This window comes from Gastrolobium bilobum, unplaced genomic scaffold, assembly GCF_033153095.1.
Source record: "Gastrolobium bilobum isolate Gb01-03AN ecotype WA unplaced genomic scaffold, APGP_CSIRO_Gbil_v1 utg1578, whole genome shotgun sequence".
NCBI classification, from domain to species: Eukaryota; Viridiplantae; Streptophyta; class Magnoliopsida; order Fabales; family Fabaceae; genus Gastrolobium; species Gastrolobium bilobum.
The window spans coordinates 570,311-584,497 of record NW_026899219.1 but is presented as its reverse complement, the minus strand read 5'-3'; the positions used below and the strand labels follow the sequence as shown (position 1 = coordinate 584,497).

The window sequence follows — 14,187 nt, the reverse complement described above, 5'->3', positions numbered from 1 at the left end:
CTGACAACGAGAACTATTGGGTAAGGTTAAGATGTTTAATAGCACTGGCAGTAGAGTTTGTGTTTCTATGTATTGTAGTAGATACTCAACAAAAGCTGTTACCAGTATTGATGGTTCCTGGTTGCGTATCTTCGAGTAATTACTTGATACTTGTTCACTACGCTCATTGGGATCAACAAGCTGATGACGAGTTTCATTACCTTATAATCAAATGTATAAAAATTAATAAAGCCAAATTAAATTTTCATCCATTTTTTATTTTTTTTAGTTAACTCAACCCTAATTATCTTTCTTTGAGACGAGTTTGTTCTCCTGATATCCCTACAAGCTTCGACACTTTGAACTGGCTACGAGACTAATTCGGAGTGCAGATCAGGAATGAAGATGACAGGCGAGAATCCAACCGAAACACTTTCCTTTCCATTTAGTTAACACTCTTCCTACCCACTGAAGCTACCACTATTTTCTATTTTCATCTATTCTTACTCCTTCCTCCCCCTCCCCTTCCGAAAACAAACTCCAAGCTAGAAATACAGATCACAAATTCGTAATTTATGTCAAATAAAAGTCCAAGTATAGATATAATTCAGAACATTTTATTTCTTTCTTTTTTGGCCGTAGATTATATGATTCGGAGTATTTAACCTTGATTTATTTTTTCAAAAAAATAAAAATAAATTGCAAGTAAAGGGCATAGAGTCTTATCGAAACAAGCTTCAGAGGTGTAGTTATAGATCTCCAATGTAACATGATATTGTACTGATTGGGTATCAATCTTGAATTGAGTACAGGGGTCCATCTCCAGAAAAGATGTTCAATTCCAAATCTCACCATGGCAATTAAACAAGTGGAAATACACAATGATTTAGCCTTCTTGGTATTTTTTTTAATGAGCAAAATATAAGAAAAGCTTGTTCACCAAAAAATATATATATATATATAAGAAAAGCTCCAAATGATAGTAGCATTTATTCATAGAGAGCATGCTCCAATTACAGAGGAAAAGCCTTTGAGAACAATACCATATGTATGCAAGTTTTTCAGTAAAAAAAAGGGGGGGAAGGGTTTTGAAGAGCAAAAAGACAATCCCAAAAGTATTGGAAGAGTCAAAGAGGGCAGAGACTCTTAGCCCATGGCATACTTGTGTGTCCAGCTTCTAGCAGTGGACTCATACTTGCCTTTGTCAGTCTTATACATATGAGCAATTTCAGGCACAAGAGGGTCATCAGGATTTGGATCTGTTAGCAGAGAACATATAGAGAGCAACACCTGCATCATGATTTTCAACAATCAGTCACCACTCATATGAGACAGAAAGAAACTAATAGCTTCAACGAGGAAGGGGTCCAAAACATGACCTTGGATATGGTGAGAGCAGGACTCCATTGTTCTTTAAGTATGTCCAGGCAAATATTACCATTGCTGTTAATGTTGGGATGGAATACCTTACTCCTGAATGCAACCTGTATAATATGTTTTAGCATTTACAAAATATAAATATTAAAGACAAACCTTTGACCACACCAAAACAAAAAAAAAGACAAACCTTTGATTTAACAGAATCAATTTACATCGGTGTAAGAATATATATATATATATATGAACATGATCAATTTACAATAGCGTAAGAATAAGAATAGACTCTTTGGTTATCCAGTTTATAAATGATGGTTAAGAAAATGAGTACAAGAATGTAGTAAAAGGTTTTGGTATGTACCTTGGGAGGTTTGAAGGGATAATCAGGAGGGAAATGGATAGACACAAGGAAAACGCCACCAGCATAGGGACTTTCATTTGGACCAATGATTGTAGCTTGCCAATGAAACATGTCCTCACCTACAGGGCCTGAAATCCACCATAACAAGCATATCACACTACACTAATCTAGTGTGGTTACAGATAACATCAAGTAACTTAAATTCAAGTTTCATTTAATCTCTTTACCTGCACTGCATGAAGTTGGTGGGTCTCTTTGCAAGTCCTTGAGCTCCTTCAGTATTCTCTTGGAAGCCATTCAAGTGATTCTAGAATAGTAGAAGAGAAAATCAGGATGGATTGGAAAAGCAAAATAAATAATTAAGAACACTACAAGAAAGAAAAGAGGTTGCATCCATATTTAATGGAGCATGTAGGTGGTGTTGAGAAAGGGAGAGTGAACGGAATCAAGAGTTCCACTTGTCGTTTTTGACCTATGGAAGTGGGCACAGTATATATTCCTCAAGAAAAGGAAGATAAGATTTTAAAGAATCAACCAACTTTTAGAAATGGGAATGAGTGAAAGATGTTTGCCATATTACTTTGTATATTAGCCGCTTTCATTTATACAGGAATTAATACTTTGTCTTTTGTATGATGGCATGTCATATGCCATCATATCACCGTAACAAATAATATTCAGTCTTTATTCTCTCTTTTCTTCTTTCTTCTGTACCTAAATCCTATAATTTGAATATATCATTCCTTAGAAAATTATATCGAAGTTACTTTGACGGACACCTATTAGTTTGAGAGCTAATGAGTTCGATTTTCGTTAAACAAGATTCTAGTTAAGTCTTAAAATTAAAATTTAAAAAAATCTAATGAAAATTGTAAAAACTATGTTCTGTAGGCCTACCCGATTCATCAGAAACCAAGAATTCAGAGAAAAGCAAAAGAAGTTGAGCTGAACCAAAGGTGAAATTCACAAAGAATTGATGAATAATTAATTATAGTTTTGTTAACTACTTGTTGAGTAAAACATCTCTTGACTTTTCAAACATTTCTCTTTCTTCCGTTTTGCCTTGAGGTACCACTTCCCTTGTGAAATGCATCGATGCCAAAACAAGATACCAAGTTATTGGATGCCAAATAACAACCAATCAATGTCCATGTCCATAAAGAAGAAATAAGATCCTAACTTTGCTCGCCGTCTCAAACAGTCCACTCATTGAGTATCTGATAAAGCTATAAGAAGTGAAAGACGAATTTAGTTTTATTTTATGAATCCTTCAAAACAATGTATATTCCCTTGCAGAGATAGAGTTGTTGACAGCTCCATGGTATTCTCTACCCACCGTTATTAACTATTTTATGGTTTTCAAAGTTAACTAAGTCAACCGAACTTTGGATTACAAGTTAGAGCTTTACCATAACCACTTGAAAAACTAGGGAACAAATGGAAGAATGAACCCTTAATCAAACCAATTATATTCAGGCTGTTAAGCAGCTAACATAATTACATATACTTAGTTCATATCCAAAGCCACGTATGCAAGCACTTCCTAGATTAGATTACAACATGAATAGAACCCATGTCCACAGATGGAAATGGCCATTTAATAATCAATACAACAGGTAAACAGCCCAGAGAAACGCAAGAGTTGTCCACGCCAAACATATTGATATGGCTGTACAGATCCTACAGCCAAAGACAAATAGCTTGATGCTTATAAGCGAGCATTAATGTGGTCAGTTGAACATGGAGATTCCTTCATCAAGGTTGGAAATATTGATAAGATATAGAATGGCAAAGACTACCAGGAAATGGCTACAGTCATGTCATCCTCCACCAACTACATTATGAAGAACTGAAGATCACAAAATGGAACAGGCCTTTTGCCCCTTTCTCTTCTTTTTCTTCTGCTTTGGGGGCTGGAGTACTACTTTGATGGCCGCATCAAAAACAGCCTTCACATTCTGTATTCAAAAGGCAAAATATCAATAAGATCATGACATTCTTTAACCTCCAGAACTTTTAAAGATTCAAAGAACATATATGATATATGCACCTGCTGTGTTTTTGAACTACATTCAATGTAAACTGGAGCACCAATAAGTTTTCTCAGTTCCTCACCCTTCAGAAAAGACGGTAAATATTAAATCAGACCACTAACCTATCAATTAAGCTGATGCTTTAATTATGAACAACAAATAAAGGCTAAAAAGACAAAACAGTGAAATAGAAAACAAAGCAAAAGCAATTAATTGTATAAATGAAGCAAGCATTAGCAAATAAGAAGTACCTGCGCTGTAGTGATAGGCACTGCACCAGGATGGTCTTGAAAAAATTGCTTATCATCCCGAAGATCTACAAGACATAATTTGGTTGTCATGAAATGCCCAATCAAATTAATTCTGACATCTTTAGGATGGAACCATCAAATGCATAAAATTAAAACTAATATGTAGGAGGAACCACATTCCAAAAGCAACCATATGAAAACTATAAACAGAAATTTTTCATAACATAAGCTCTACTTTTGTTAAAAAATTATAAATTCTGATGAGCCATGAAGCCAAGGAATTATGTCAAGCACTGACTCCACCAAGGCAATTATTACTCATGTACTATGTACTTGCACTCTTCTGACTTCTTAAACTTCCTAAGTCCAAACTTCTCAAGCATTATCAGCGACCACTCATGTAGCATTGAAATCAGCCACTACGCTTGCCTTTTAGTTTTGCAGGAGGTAAACATTGAAAAAAGATGAAAAATTATCTTAGCTCTGCTATAAAAACTTAACAAGATAATTCCATGAAATAATTTGTTACATCTGAACCAATTATTGGTTAAAGTCATGACTGAGATAAGCTTGGAAGTTGGAAGATACAAAAGAACTTCCGTCTCTCAATCTCAACTTAAAAACAAGTTATCAAGGCAAGATAAAAATGCAGTTCAGATTCTAGAATTTAGGTTAAGACATCTATTGGGAGGTTGGCCTAAATAAATAAATAAGTAAATTCCCCCACTTTAAACAATGTGAGATATATACCATAAGTAAAATATGGCAATTGGTATCATCATTAAACGAAGAAACTTCACAATAACAAGGAGCTACAATTATGCTGAATGTTATCCGCCGGCGCCATGTAAGGAGCTCGACAACAGTGTAAATATAGTTAGAGAAGGTAATGAAGAAACAAGAATCTAACCAAGTTTTGTTCCAACAAGAATAATTGGAACACCAGGAGCATAATGCCTCAACTCAGGAATCCACTGAATAAAAGAGGAAAAAATTAGTCCAGAGTAGATAGGAACAAAAAATATAAAATGAATAATATCAAGCTTACTTTCTTGGCAATATTTTCATAGCTGGCCCTGCTTATGAGAGAGAAAGCAAGCAGGAATACATCTGCTCCACGATAGCTTAAGGGTCTTAATCTATTGTAATCTTCCTGGCCTGTTCCATAAGTTGAAAACATCAAAACAATGACAAGACACTCCTAAAATACAAGAAGAATGAGATATAACTTGTAAACTAAACTGACCAGCAGTATCCCACAACCCAAGATTCACAGTGCTCCCATCCACAACTACATTTGCACTGAAATTGTCAAAGACAGTCGGCACATAGTCCTGTTTCCAATGGATCACAAAGAAACACAAGATGTCACAACACAATTACTACATCCCAAAGCCATGCCCCCTCTGTCAGATAATTATAAGTCAAACAGCACAGCGGAAATTGTTTTGAAGATTATAGCATCAATTCAAGAACAAGAAGGATCGAAGTCCTAATTTCCAAAAATAACAATTCCAGCAAAGCAAATTACCTAGAGGAATCATTGTACCTCCATAGAGTCATATCAAATAGAAAGACAACATCTAAGAATCGAAATCAACACTAAAGATTCAATCCTAATATTTCCTCGTTCCTCTTTCCACCGAACAAATTACATAAAGGCCCAATTCAACGGGGTCGTGTCTAAGAAGTGCATACGAAATGATGGAAAAGACCCCAAATTTAACCTAATTTGAAGAAAGCTTATCACCAGCAACTTTAAATTAAAGGCTCAGACAACAGAACCAAGAAAACTCCAGCAACAAAAGAAAAAAAAAATATAAAAATTACAAGCAAGCCCATTTCTTAATTTGGAAGAACAACTAGGTCACATGCATCCCCAACTCATGTTTTTCTCATCACCTCAAAAACCCAACAACTTAGAACTTAAAGTGCACATAAAGTGGGAGTCTTTTTCTTAGTGCTTGGGACAATTTTCTTAGAGAAGAAACAGAAGCACTCACTGTAGGGAAAGTGTTGCTGGTGTAGGAGATAAGCATACAAGTCTTGCCGACGGCACCGTCACCCACCGTGACACACTTTATGAACCTGGAGGCACTCATTGTCGTTTGCTTCTTTCGGGTACCCACTTCAACTTTATTGTGTTTCTTGGGGGTATAAACCCTAATGATTCATGGGGCAATGCTGTTGTTTGTTCAAGTTGTGAGCTTTGTGCATGCCCAAGAAGAAAAGTGAGAGAGAGAGAGAGAGAGAGAGAGAGAAGTGACAATAAGAAAAGAAGAAAGGGTGTTTAGAGAAAAAGAAAAGAAAAGAAATTGAATTTTTGGGTACTGGTGCTGGTCCTGCTTATTGTAGAGCCAGCTCTTGCCAGCTATTGTTTATTATGATCTTTTTTTTCTACCAAATTTTAACCTCTATATAATACAATACATTACACCCACCAACTCCTCTCACTTTCATTTCAGTTTCACCTTCTTTCCCTTTTTTATAATCTATGTAGAGGGAAGATATTTTGATTACCAAAAATTTTCATTACCACCTTACTATCTATCTAATCACCATTGGATTAACATTTTCTCTCTCTTCAAAAACTTTTTAACATTCTCTCTTTGATCTAATGGTGATTTGATAAGTAGTAAGGTGGTAGTGAACACTTTTGGTAGTCAAAATATTCCTTCTCATCTATCTATCCATACATATTATAAAGACTTCAATGATGTAGAGGACACCCACTATTTTCCATTTTGATGCATTTAATGTCATCTAGAATCATTATTCTATTTTCAATCTCTTCATAATGCTTGCTATATATCGAAAATAAAGAGTTCATTTTTTTTTTCATGTCATTATGATTTTAAGATGTAGAAATTTTAATTAATATAAGATGTAGAAATATAATGTTGATTTTAAATTAAAATCTTAATTAATTTTAAGAATCCTGAGTTAAAAGTGGAAAAGGAATTTGCTGCTACATAATAAGCTTGCCTAATGTTTGTCGTTTGCTGTATACGAAGAAAATATATTTTTTCTGATTAATTGGTTTTCAATTTATTTATTTTCCCTTGAAGCTTTTCCCGAGTATTTAAATCGGAAGATGGATGTCATTAGGTCCGTGAACACCTGAAGTTAAATAGAAAACTGAAGAGGAAATTGCAAAATGTCTTTTGAGAATAAAGCAGCTTTTAGGATAGTATTAGAAGGATACATGTCTTAAGAAATGCATTCGTGCAATCAACTGAAATGCTTAAAAGGAGAGTGCTAGCAATCCAAAAATGGATGCAAGTAACAGTTGCCAGTGTTTTGGAACGATTAATTTATTCTCTATAAAATAAAAAGTTTCTTACTTAATTTTAATCGTTAATTGCATTTACATATAAGAATTAGCTTCTATTAAATTCTCATCTGTTTAAAAGGATTGAACTGAATCACTCATGGTTAAGCCTACTGCAATAGCTGGCAGGATGTTGAGGAGGGATTTCTTTGTAGGATCATTTGGCAGGGTGAAGAGTTTGTTGCTAGAATGTCTTGATTGGCCGAGAGAAATGTGGAGTTCATGCAACTGACACTCAAATTAGTATGTGAATAATGAGCTTTAGTCAATATGAGTTAGATGATTATATTTGGGCTTTAAGCCTCTCTTACACAATAGTTGGTTATCCTGCTTATGCTTGTTCCTACAAAGCATTCCAACACTCAAGTTAGTATGTGAATAATGAGATTTAATCGAGATGAATTAGATTATCATATTTGGACTTTGAGCTTCCGGTCATCCTACTTATGCCACCTTAGTAAAGCGGCATTTAACATCATTAGTGGGTAGGCTATTTCATGTGTTAGATACTTATTTATAGGCTATATCTTATAGGTATAGCGGAAACTAGGTATCTGCCCATTAGCTAATGACTATTAGGGTAGTTGTAGAGTTCTAGGTTATTGATATCGTAATTGTATGCCTTAGGATGACATCAACACGGGGTGGATGCATTTCTTTAGCTTTTTTTTTTGGATGTCAAACATAATTATCTCTTTGAGACGAATAGGCATTCTCGGGTATCCTATAAACTTCAATTCTTTAAGTCGACTATGGGTCTAATTGTGGGACAGATCGAGGATTAAGGTATTATATCCTTTTCAAAATGACATTGGTGGGGATTTTCTTTTCCGTTCTCTCAATTCACTTACATCTATTGAGCTACCATCATTAAATGTGTTTCTTTAGCTTTAAGTCTTAATTATTGGGTTTAATGGGTCATTTATGGATTAGGGCCTTGTATTCCACGTATGATAATTCCAAACCAAATTCAAATTTGCATATATTAATATATATGATTAATAAATTAAAACTATTAAATATAAATAGAATCCATCGTTAATATTTAGTATAACACTTACACTGATATGAATTAATTATGACCATTTTACAAACGTAAAGGAGTGAAATATGATTGGGGTGGAAAAAATATTTAAATAAAAATTATAAATAAAATATAACCTCATCTTTCACTGTACTTGATAAAAGGGTGGTCGGTAACGTGAGTAGGACACATGTGCAGGCAAGCTCTGTAAATATCACGTTGCTAGTAATAGTAAGGACAGTATGTATTAAATAAGTAATTAATGGCAAGTTAAAATGGTTCTGCCATACAATTTTTTGAGCAAATGTAACAGAATTCTGACAGAGAGAAAGAAACAGTGTCCGCTGCTCAATGAATTTATGTAATTGTGCAGCATATTGATTTAGTCCTATTTTTTTCTTCCTCACAAATTCTCTGTTCGAAGAATAAAATGGAAAGTCAAGTCAACAAATGCTTCCGTCCTGAACACGGAAGAGTTTTGCAACTGCTATAATAAATGAGAAGTGCTAAACAAATTAATAGTGCCAAAATATTATTATTAAGACGTTTGAGTCCATAATTTAATAGAAGTAGGATTCAAGTGATTAATGATAAAAGAGTACTAGTGAGTAAAGTAATAAAATCAGATGTATTATTTTTTTCGAAGATGTACTCTATGAGAGTATTGGAGATATTTTGATAATATAAGTGGGCAAATAGAAGTTATCGAGCAATAAAATAAGGGAAAAGTGTGTATAATTTTGAAGGATGCAAAGTTGTGTCATTTTAAGAGAGAGAAAGAGATAGATAAAGGAGGAGAGAGAGTTGACAAAAAAAATAAAGTTGTGGGTCCCACCTCTTTGTGAGAGTGAAATGATGTAAGTTGTGTAATTTAAAAGTATAGACACTTTTCCCATAAAATAAACTACAAATTTCAGAGTTCTTTACATTGGTGACCAAAATTTTCACACGCTTTTAATGCTTAATTACATATAATTAGAAACTTGTTGATATAAGAAAAGTTTTGATTCCGGGCATCAAATTTAAAGCTTAGAAAACTACGCATTAGGTATGAAAGCGAGGAAGATGATTGGGATGGACAATTCATTTTCCATTAAACCCACATGGAAGATGGTGACAAGAGTGAGCATAATGTGAAAGAAAGCAACACCTCTCATTACAATTATGTCACAATACACAACTGCAAAGAGACTGGACCACGCTTTTCCTTCCTTAGGAAGCGATTGCTTTTAGGGCGCCATTTATTCATGTGTAATTAAACCAAAGAAGCTACCAGTGAGTAGTGACATAAATTATCATTGGTCCTTCTTGTGTAGCATTGGTCCTTCTTGGTGCATCACACTAGACAAACATACTTAATTTCCAATTTATATAAACTTTTTTCATTCACCTAGCACTAAGTATGTGAATTTTATTTCCCTTAAAATTGCATGAAATAAATGGTTTTTGGGTACTGTGGCAAAAAAAGAAAAAAAAAGTAGTTGAGGGGCTAGTGTTATCCGCCACCTAATCAGATTAGTTGATTCAGGTCCATCTATGCCACTGTTTAAGCATAGGAACTATCATCTCAGTTCAAAGATTAAGCCCAACCAACATGTGAATGAAGACACAATCTGATTTATTATAAATTATGTTAATAAAGTCAACGGATTTTTATTTTTTTAGAAGACATGGTAGGTATCTCTTGGATTTTTTTAACCGAACTTACCTAAAAATAGCAATTTATCACAAACTAATCTATACCTAAACCTCGTGATCAACAGTTCACGACCTGATTTTAAGCAACCACCTAGATAGGTTATATTCAAAAAAAGAATGGTTCAAATTTCGAAGCATTGTTATTTATACAAAGAATTATAACAAAAAAAAATAACGAAACCTTTTCATAGACTGAGTCTCTGTCACATCTCACTGAACCTCCTTAGGCATAGTCAATCCGTTAACAGCCATTGTTGCACCCTTGAAACGAAAGCAACCTAAGAACATGTATAGGTATAGACCAGGGTTATAAAAATGGATTTTACTAATCTCATGTTAAAGGAAATAAGTTATCTCATGTCATAGAGATAAATTTGTGGACTCCATCACCTGAAAAATAAAAAATAAAAATGTGGCACAGTTATCAAAGTGTAGGAAAGAAAGTTATCATAGGTAACATAAGAGTAATTTTTTCTTATAAAAAGTGCGGTTTATATATTGGATTGGTTATGTATTTAATCCAATATAAAATTGGTGAATCGATTATGAATTGGATTTAACCAATATTAAATTTGCATTGATTTTTTTTTTTTTAATAATTTTAAAAAAATTTGGACAAAATATTTGAAAGATGCCATTAATAAAATTCAAACCTATATCGTGTGGATTATAAATTATAGCACTTACCACTAGATTAACTCTAATTATTAGTTAAAATATTTCTAATTTTATATTTATTATATATATTTAATTTATATGTTTGAACTAGTAATTCATTGATTGAATCGGTGATCCATTAACTTAATATTTTAACCGAGTCAATAATCGATTTGAGTTTGATAACACTCCTAATAAGATAATTGCTGTTCGGTAACATAAAAAAAAAAAAAAAAAAAAAAAGAGAGTTGAGGTGAAAAGTTACAACAAAAATGATAATTACTTAGCGGTGTCCTTTTCTTTAATATAGTTTTATTGGTACCTAACAAATCTTAGGATAAGGACTGTAACCCAAAAAAAACAACCCTCCAAATAGGGAAAATAGGACAAAGATTAATTTCTTTCTAAACCCGCAACATCAAAGAAGTTTAAAAAAAAAAATAAAAAAAAAAATCTAATGTACTGTTATATTTTTAGGTTGCACTCGTCTCACTCTTTATCAGGTAACAAGAAAACAACATGAAAAAGAGAAAGAGAATGGAAAGCAAGTGTCTTTATCTTTAAACCACTGGATATGAATTGACTCCACTTAAACTAAAGAAATGGCTAGTTATTCACCTTAAAATCAGTGTAAGACAATAGTCATCGACAATTTATCAAACATATCTGTGAAAGAGGAGGTATGAATTTGTGTATCTCTTATAATTATAGCACTAATCAAATACCAAATTATTAATCCATGTGCACATGGATAAAGGTCCACCAAGGCTAGCCTCAAGATTCCCCTATATATTGGCCATTCATCTTCAATTCCTACCAAAAACCAATAAATTAAACCACGGGGAAACAACTTTCTTTAATGTTCTTCCTCTTGAGTATTATTTTTTTCTCTTTTGCAAGAACGTATCATATTTAACGGTTGGCACAAATTGACGGCACATGGAATAATAAGTGTAAGAAATTTAATCAATACAAGAACAAGGCCTCGAATGTTCTTTGATAGATGGCTGCATTCAAATACGGGAATAGCTAGGTTGAGTCTAGGGGTGTAAATGGGTCAGGCTAGTCCAGTCCAGCCTACATTGAGCCGAGCCTAGCCCGGCCTTTCAGAGAAAGTAGAGTAGGTTTAGGCTTATAAGAAAGTATTTTTAACAAATAGGTCATAGGCTAATTTTGTCAAGTTTGGCCTAAAGTCTTGTAGGCTGACTTATTTAATTTATTAAAATAAAATAATATTTATTTTATGTGGCAAAGTACCAATACCAACCATAATTTTTATGTGCACCGCTGCTTCTCACTCTCGGCTTCGTCTTTTCTTTCTCTTGTCTTGATGGTGGTTTGAAGATTTTTAAATGAATGACATTCTCTTGTAGACTTTATTTCAGCACCCAATAATTGTATTTTTTTATTTTCTCCATTTCTTTGACTCTATTCCTCTATGATATACATTCTAGAATTGAGGTATTATGTTGACTCTTTTTTGTTTGTCATTTTTTTCTTATGAGAAGTACTAGTGCATGCATGAATGGAACTTTCTTTGCTCTATATAATTATTTTCTTTGCTTAGTATCTACAGTGGGAGGCCTACAAGGCTTGTAGGCCATGTCAGGTTTTCTTATTTTTAAAAATAGGTCGGGCTTGGCCTACAAATAAAGCCTTTAATTGGCCAGATAGGCTGAATTTTTTTTTACATAGGCTTGGGCCATGAAGGCCAAAGCCCAGCCCATTTACACCTCTAGTTGAGACTAAATTTTGTTTCCTTATCTCTCATACATAATACCTGAGTTTGAGTTATTTATTTGATATGTTTTTTTTAATACTTGGCCTAACTTAAAAGTTTAATTCATTATACTTTTAAATAAATGAATATATTTTCTTTAAATAGGTTAACAAGCTTTTAAACAGGCTAACGACCCAAAACTTTAAACAAGCTAATGTGCTTAGACATTTAAAAAAATCATACTTATTTAATTAAATAAGTTAATTTTTTAAGTTTAAAAGGGTTTTTAATAATTGATAAGTCCATGAAATGTGACTTAAAATATATGATTTCTGAAATGAAAATGTAAAAAAGAATATTTTTTGTGTTAATATATATCCCAATTACATTGACATGAAATGTTGTTGATTTAAATGCTAATAGGTTTCATTTTGATTTTCAGGCCCACATATTAAGACTTTCCAAAGCAAAGAAGGAAGAAAGAAAAGAAAAGAAAGTGGGCTGGATTTTGCAATGCAAGTCAGGAGATCCTAGTTGAGCAACAGAAAGAAAGGAAATTGGAAGAAAGAAAGACAAGGCAGCGTTGTACACAATTGGGAAAAAGCATTCTGAAACCATCGAACCCTAACCCTCATCGTGCGAACCAATCCATTTCCATCCAACCACAATCCTAAACCTTCCATCTTGATTCTTCTTTACAAATCAAACCACCAACCCACACCGGGTTTTTAATTTTTGTTTACCCATCGAGCCTTAGCCCCTCACCCATTGTCCCTTAAGTGAGCATTCAAACCAAAACAATGACCCTAGTCATTTTTATTTAAACAGAAAATGCCAAACACTACCAATAACTGATTGGGTGAGCTGGAGTTTGTTAGGATTGTTGGCTGAAGCAATTTTTGGAGTGCGGTTACTGCCTTTGCAAAGGAATCATACAATTGGGAGGAGCGCGTAGCACGTACCAGCTAATGTGTGAATCATCTCTGCATGTGGGAGCATCAGCTATAAAAGAGAAAAGCAAAGCATTGTAGGCACTTTTTTCTCTCCATCTTTTCTATTTTTCGTTGTGGTCTGTTTTGATCTTTACATTTTTACATTTTTTTCTTTTTTGTTAGTTTTTTTTTAGCACTGTAGCAGAGCTATTTTGCGGATATAGTTTCTCCCTCGTAATTTCCATTTGTTAGTTGTAATTTCCTTTTAATTTTTGTTTGTTGTTTTTGTAGCTCAACCCTTTTGGGTATGAGCTAAACCTTTGAAGGTTGGGTTTAGGTTACCCAAACCTCAGTGATGGTTGATTGCTAATTACTATTGTTAATTTTTAATTCTAAGTTGTTTAATGACGTGCTTGTTATTTAAACATGTTAGGAATGTGGCTTCCATACTCAAGAGGGGGGTGAATTGAGTATTACAAGATTTTCTCAAAAACCCCTTCTAGTTTCTAAATAATCATTTCAACCAAACTTTGATATGTGAAAAGCTAATCAATACATTCAAACAATCCATAATATATAATATATCACAATTATAGAACTAATTCTAGCACATACAAGATATCAAAGAAGAAATTAAAGTGCTAGAAATAAAGAGTTTAGAGTTTAGAGAATTGCAAATTGCAAACACAATATACCCTGGTTCGGTCACCACCACTTGTGACCTACGTCTAGACTGAAGCCGCTCGATCAACTCTTTCACTAATGGTCAAGCTTCACGGGTGCTTGACAAACCTTAACAATCTTCCAAGACTTCGGGTTCTTGG

General features: G+C 33.7%; 2 protein-coding genes across 3 annotated transcripts; both read right to left on the bottom strand.

Moving 5' to 3' along the window:
• Positions 1-920: 920 nt before the first annotated feature.
• On the bottom strand, positions 921-2,195 carry LOC133288397 (ubiquitin-conjugating enzyme E2 10-like). The gene is made up of 4 exons (XM_061486148.1): positions 1,945-2,195; positions 1,718-1,845; positions 1,359-1,463; positions 921-1,269 (listed from the first exon to the last, which is right to left on the bottom strand). Exons 1-4 carry the CDS (start codon positions 2,012-2,014, stop codon positions 1,126-1,128), a joined length of 447 nt encoding a protein of 148 aa, XP_061342132.1. The 5' UTR covers positions 2,015-2,195; the 3' UTR covers positions 921-1,125.
• A 943-nt stretch (positions 2,196-3,138) lies between these two features.
• Positions 3,139-6,357, bottom strand: LOC133288401 (rac-like GTP-binding protein RAC1). 2 transcript variants are annotated; one of them, XR_009748360.1, is made up of 8 exons: positions 6,005-6,357; positions 5,248-5,335; positions 5,050-5,159; positions 4,912-4,975; positions 4,002-4,066; positions 3,768-3,833; positions 3,517-3,675; positions 3,139-3,397 (listed from the first exon to the last, which is right to left on the bottom strand). XR_009748360.1 is itself a non-coding variant. In XM_061486154.1 (7 exons), the coding sequence occupies exons 1-7, from the start codon at positions 6,101-6,103 to the stop codon at positions 3,574-3,576; spliced, it is 594 nt and encodes a 197-aa protein (XP_061342138.1). In that variant the 5' UTR covers positions 6,104-6,357; the 3' UTR covers positions 3,141-3,573. The 2 variants fall into 2 exon arrangements, 1 of the variants encoding a protein (XP_061342138.1); XM_061486154.1 differs by having other exon boundaries at positions 3,141-3,675.
• Positions 6,358-14,187: the final 7,830 nt, after the last annotated feature.

Bases quoted from the DNA above. Each gene is read 5' to 3' on its own strand.
- LOC133288397 (XM_061486148.1), bottom strand. From the start codon at position 2,014: ATGGCTTCCAAGAGAATACTGAAGGAGCTCAAGGACTTGCAAAGAGAC. The intron at 1,846-1,944 runs GTAAAGAGATTA...GGTGGATTTCAG, and splicing joins ACCAACTTCATGCAGTGCAG to GCCCTGTAGGTGAGGACATG. The intron at 1,464-1,717 runs GTACATACCAAA...CATATTATACAG, and splicing joins ATCCCTTCAAACCTCCCAAG to GTTGCATTCAGGAGTAAGGT.
- LOC133288401 (XM_061486154.1), bottom strand. From the start codon at position 6,103: ATGAGTGCCTCCAGGTTCATAAAGTGTGTCACGGTGGGTGACGGTGCC. The intron at 3,834-4,001 runs GTACTTCTTATT...TCTTTTCTGAAG, and splicing joins TGCCTATCACTACAGCGCAG to GGTGAGGAACTGAGAAAACT. The intron at 3,676-3,767 runs GTGCATATATCA...TTTTGAATACAG, and splicing joins GTAGTTCAAAAACACAGCAG to AATGTGAAGGCTGTTTTTGA.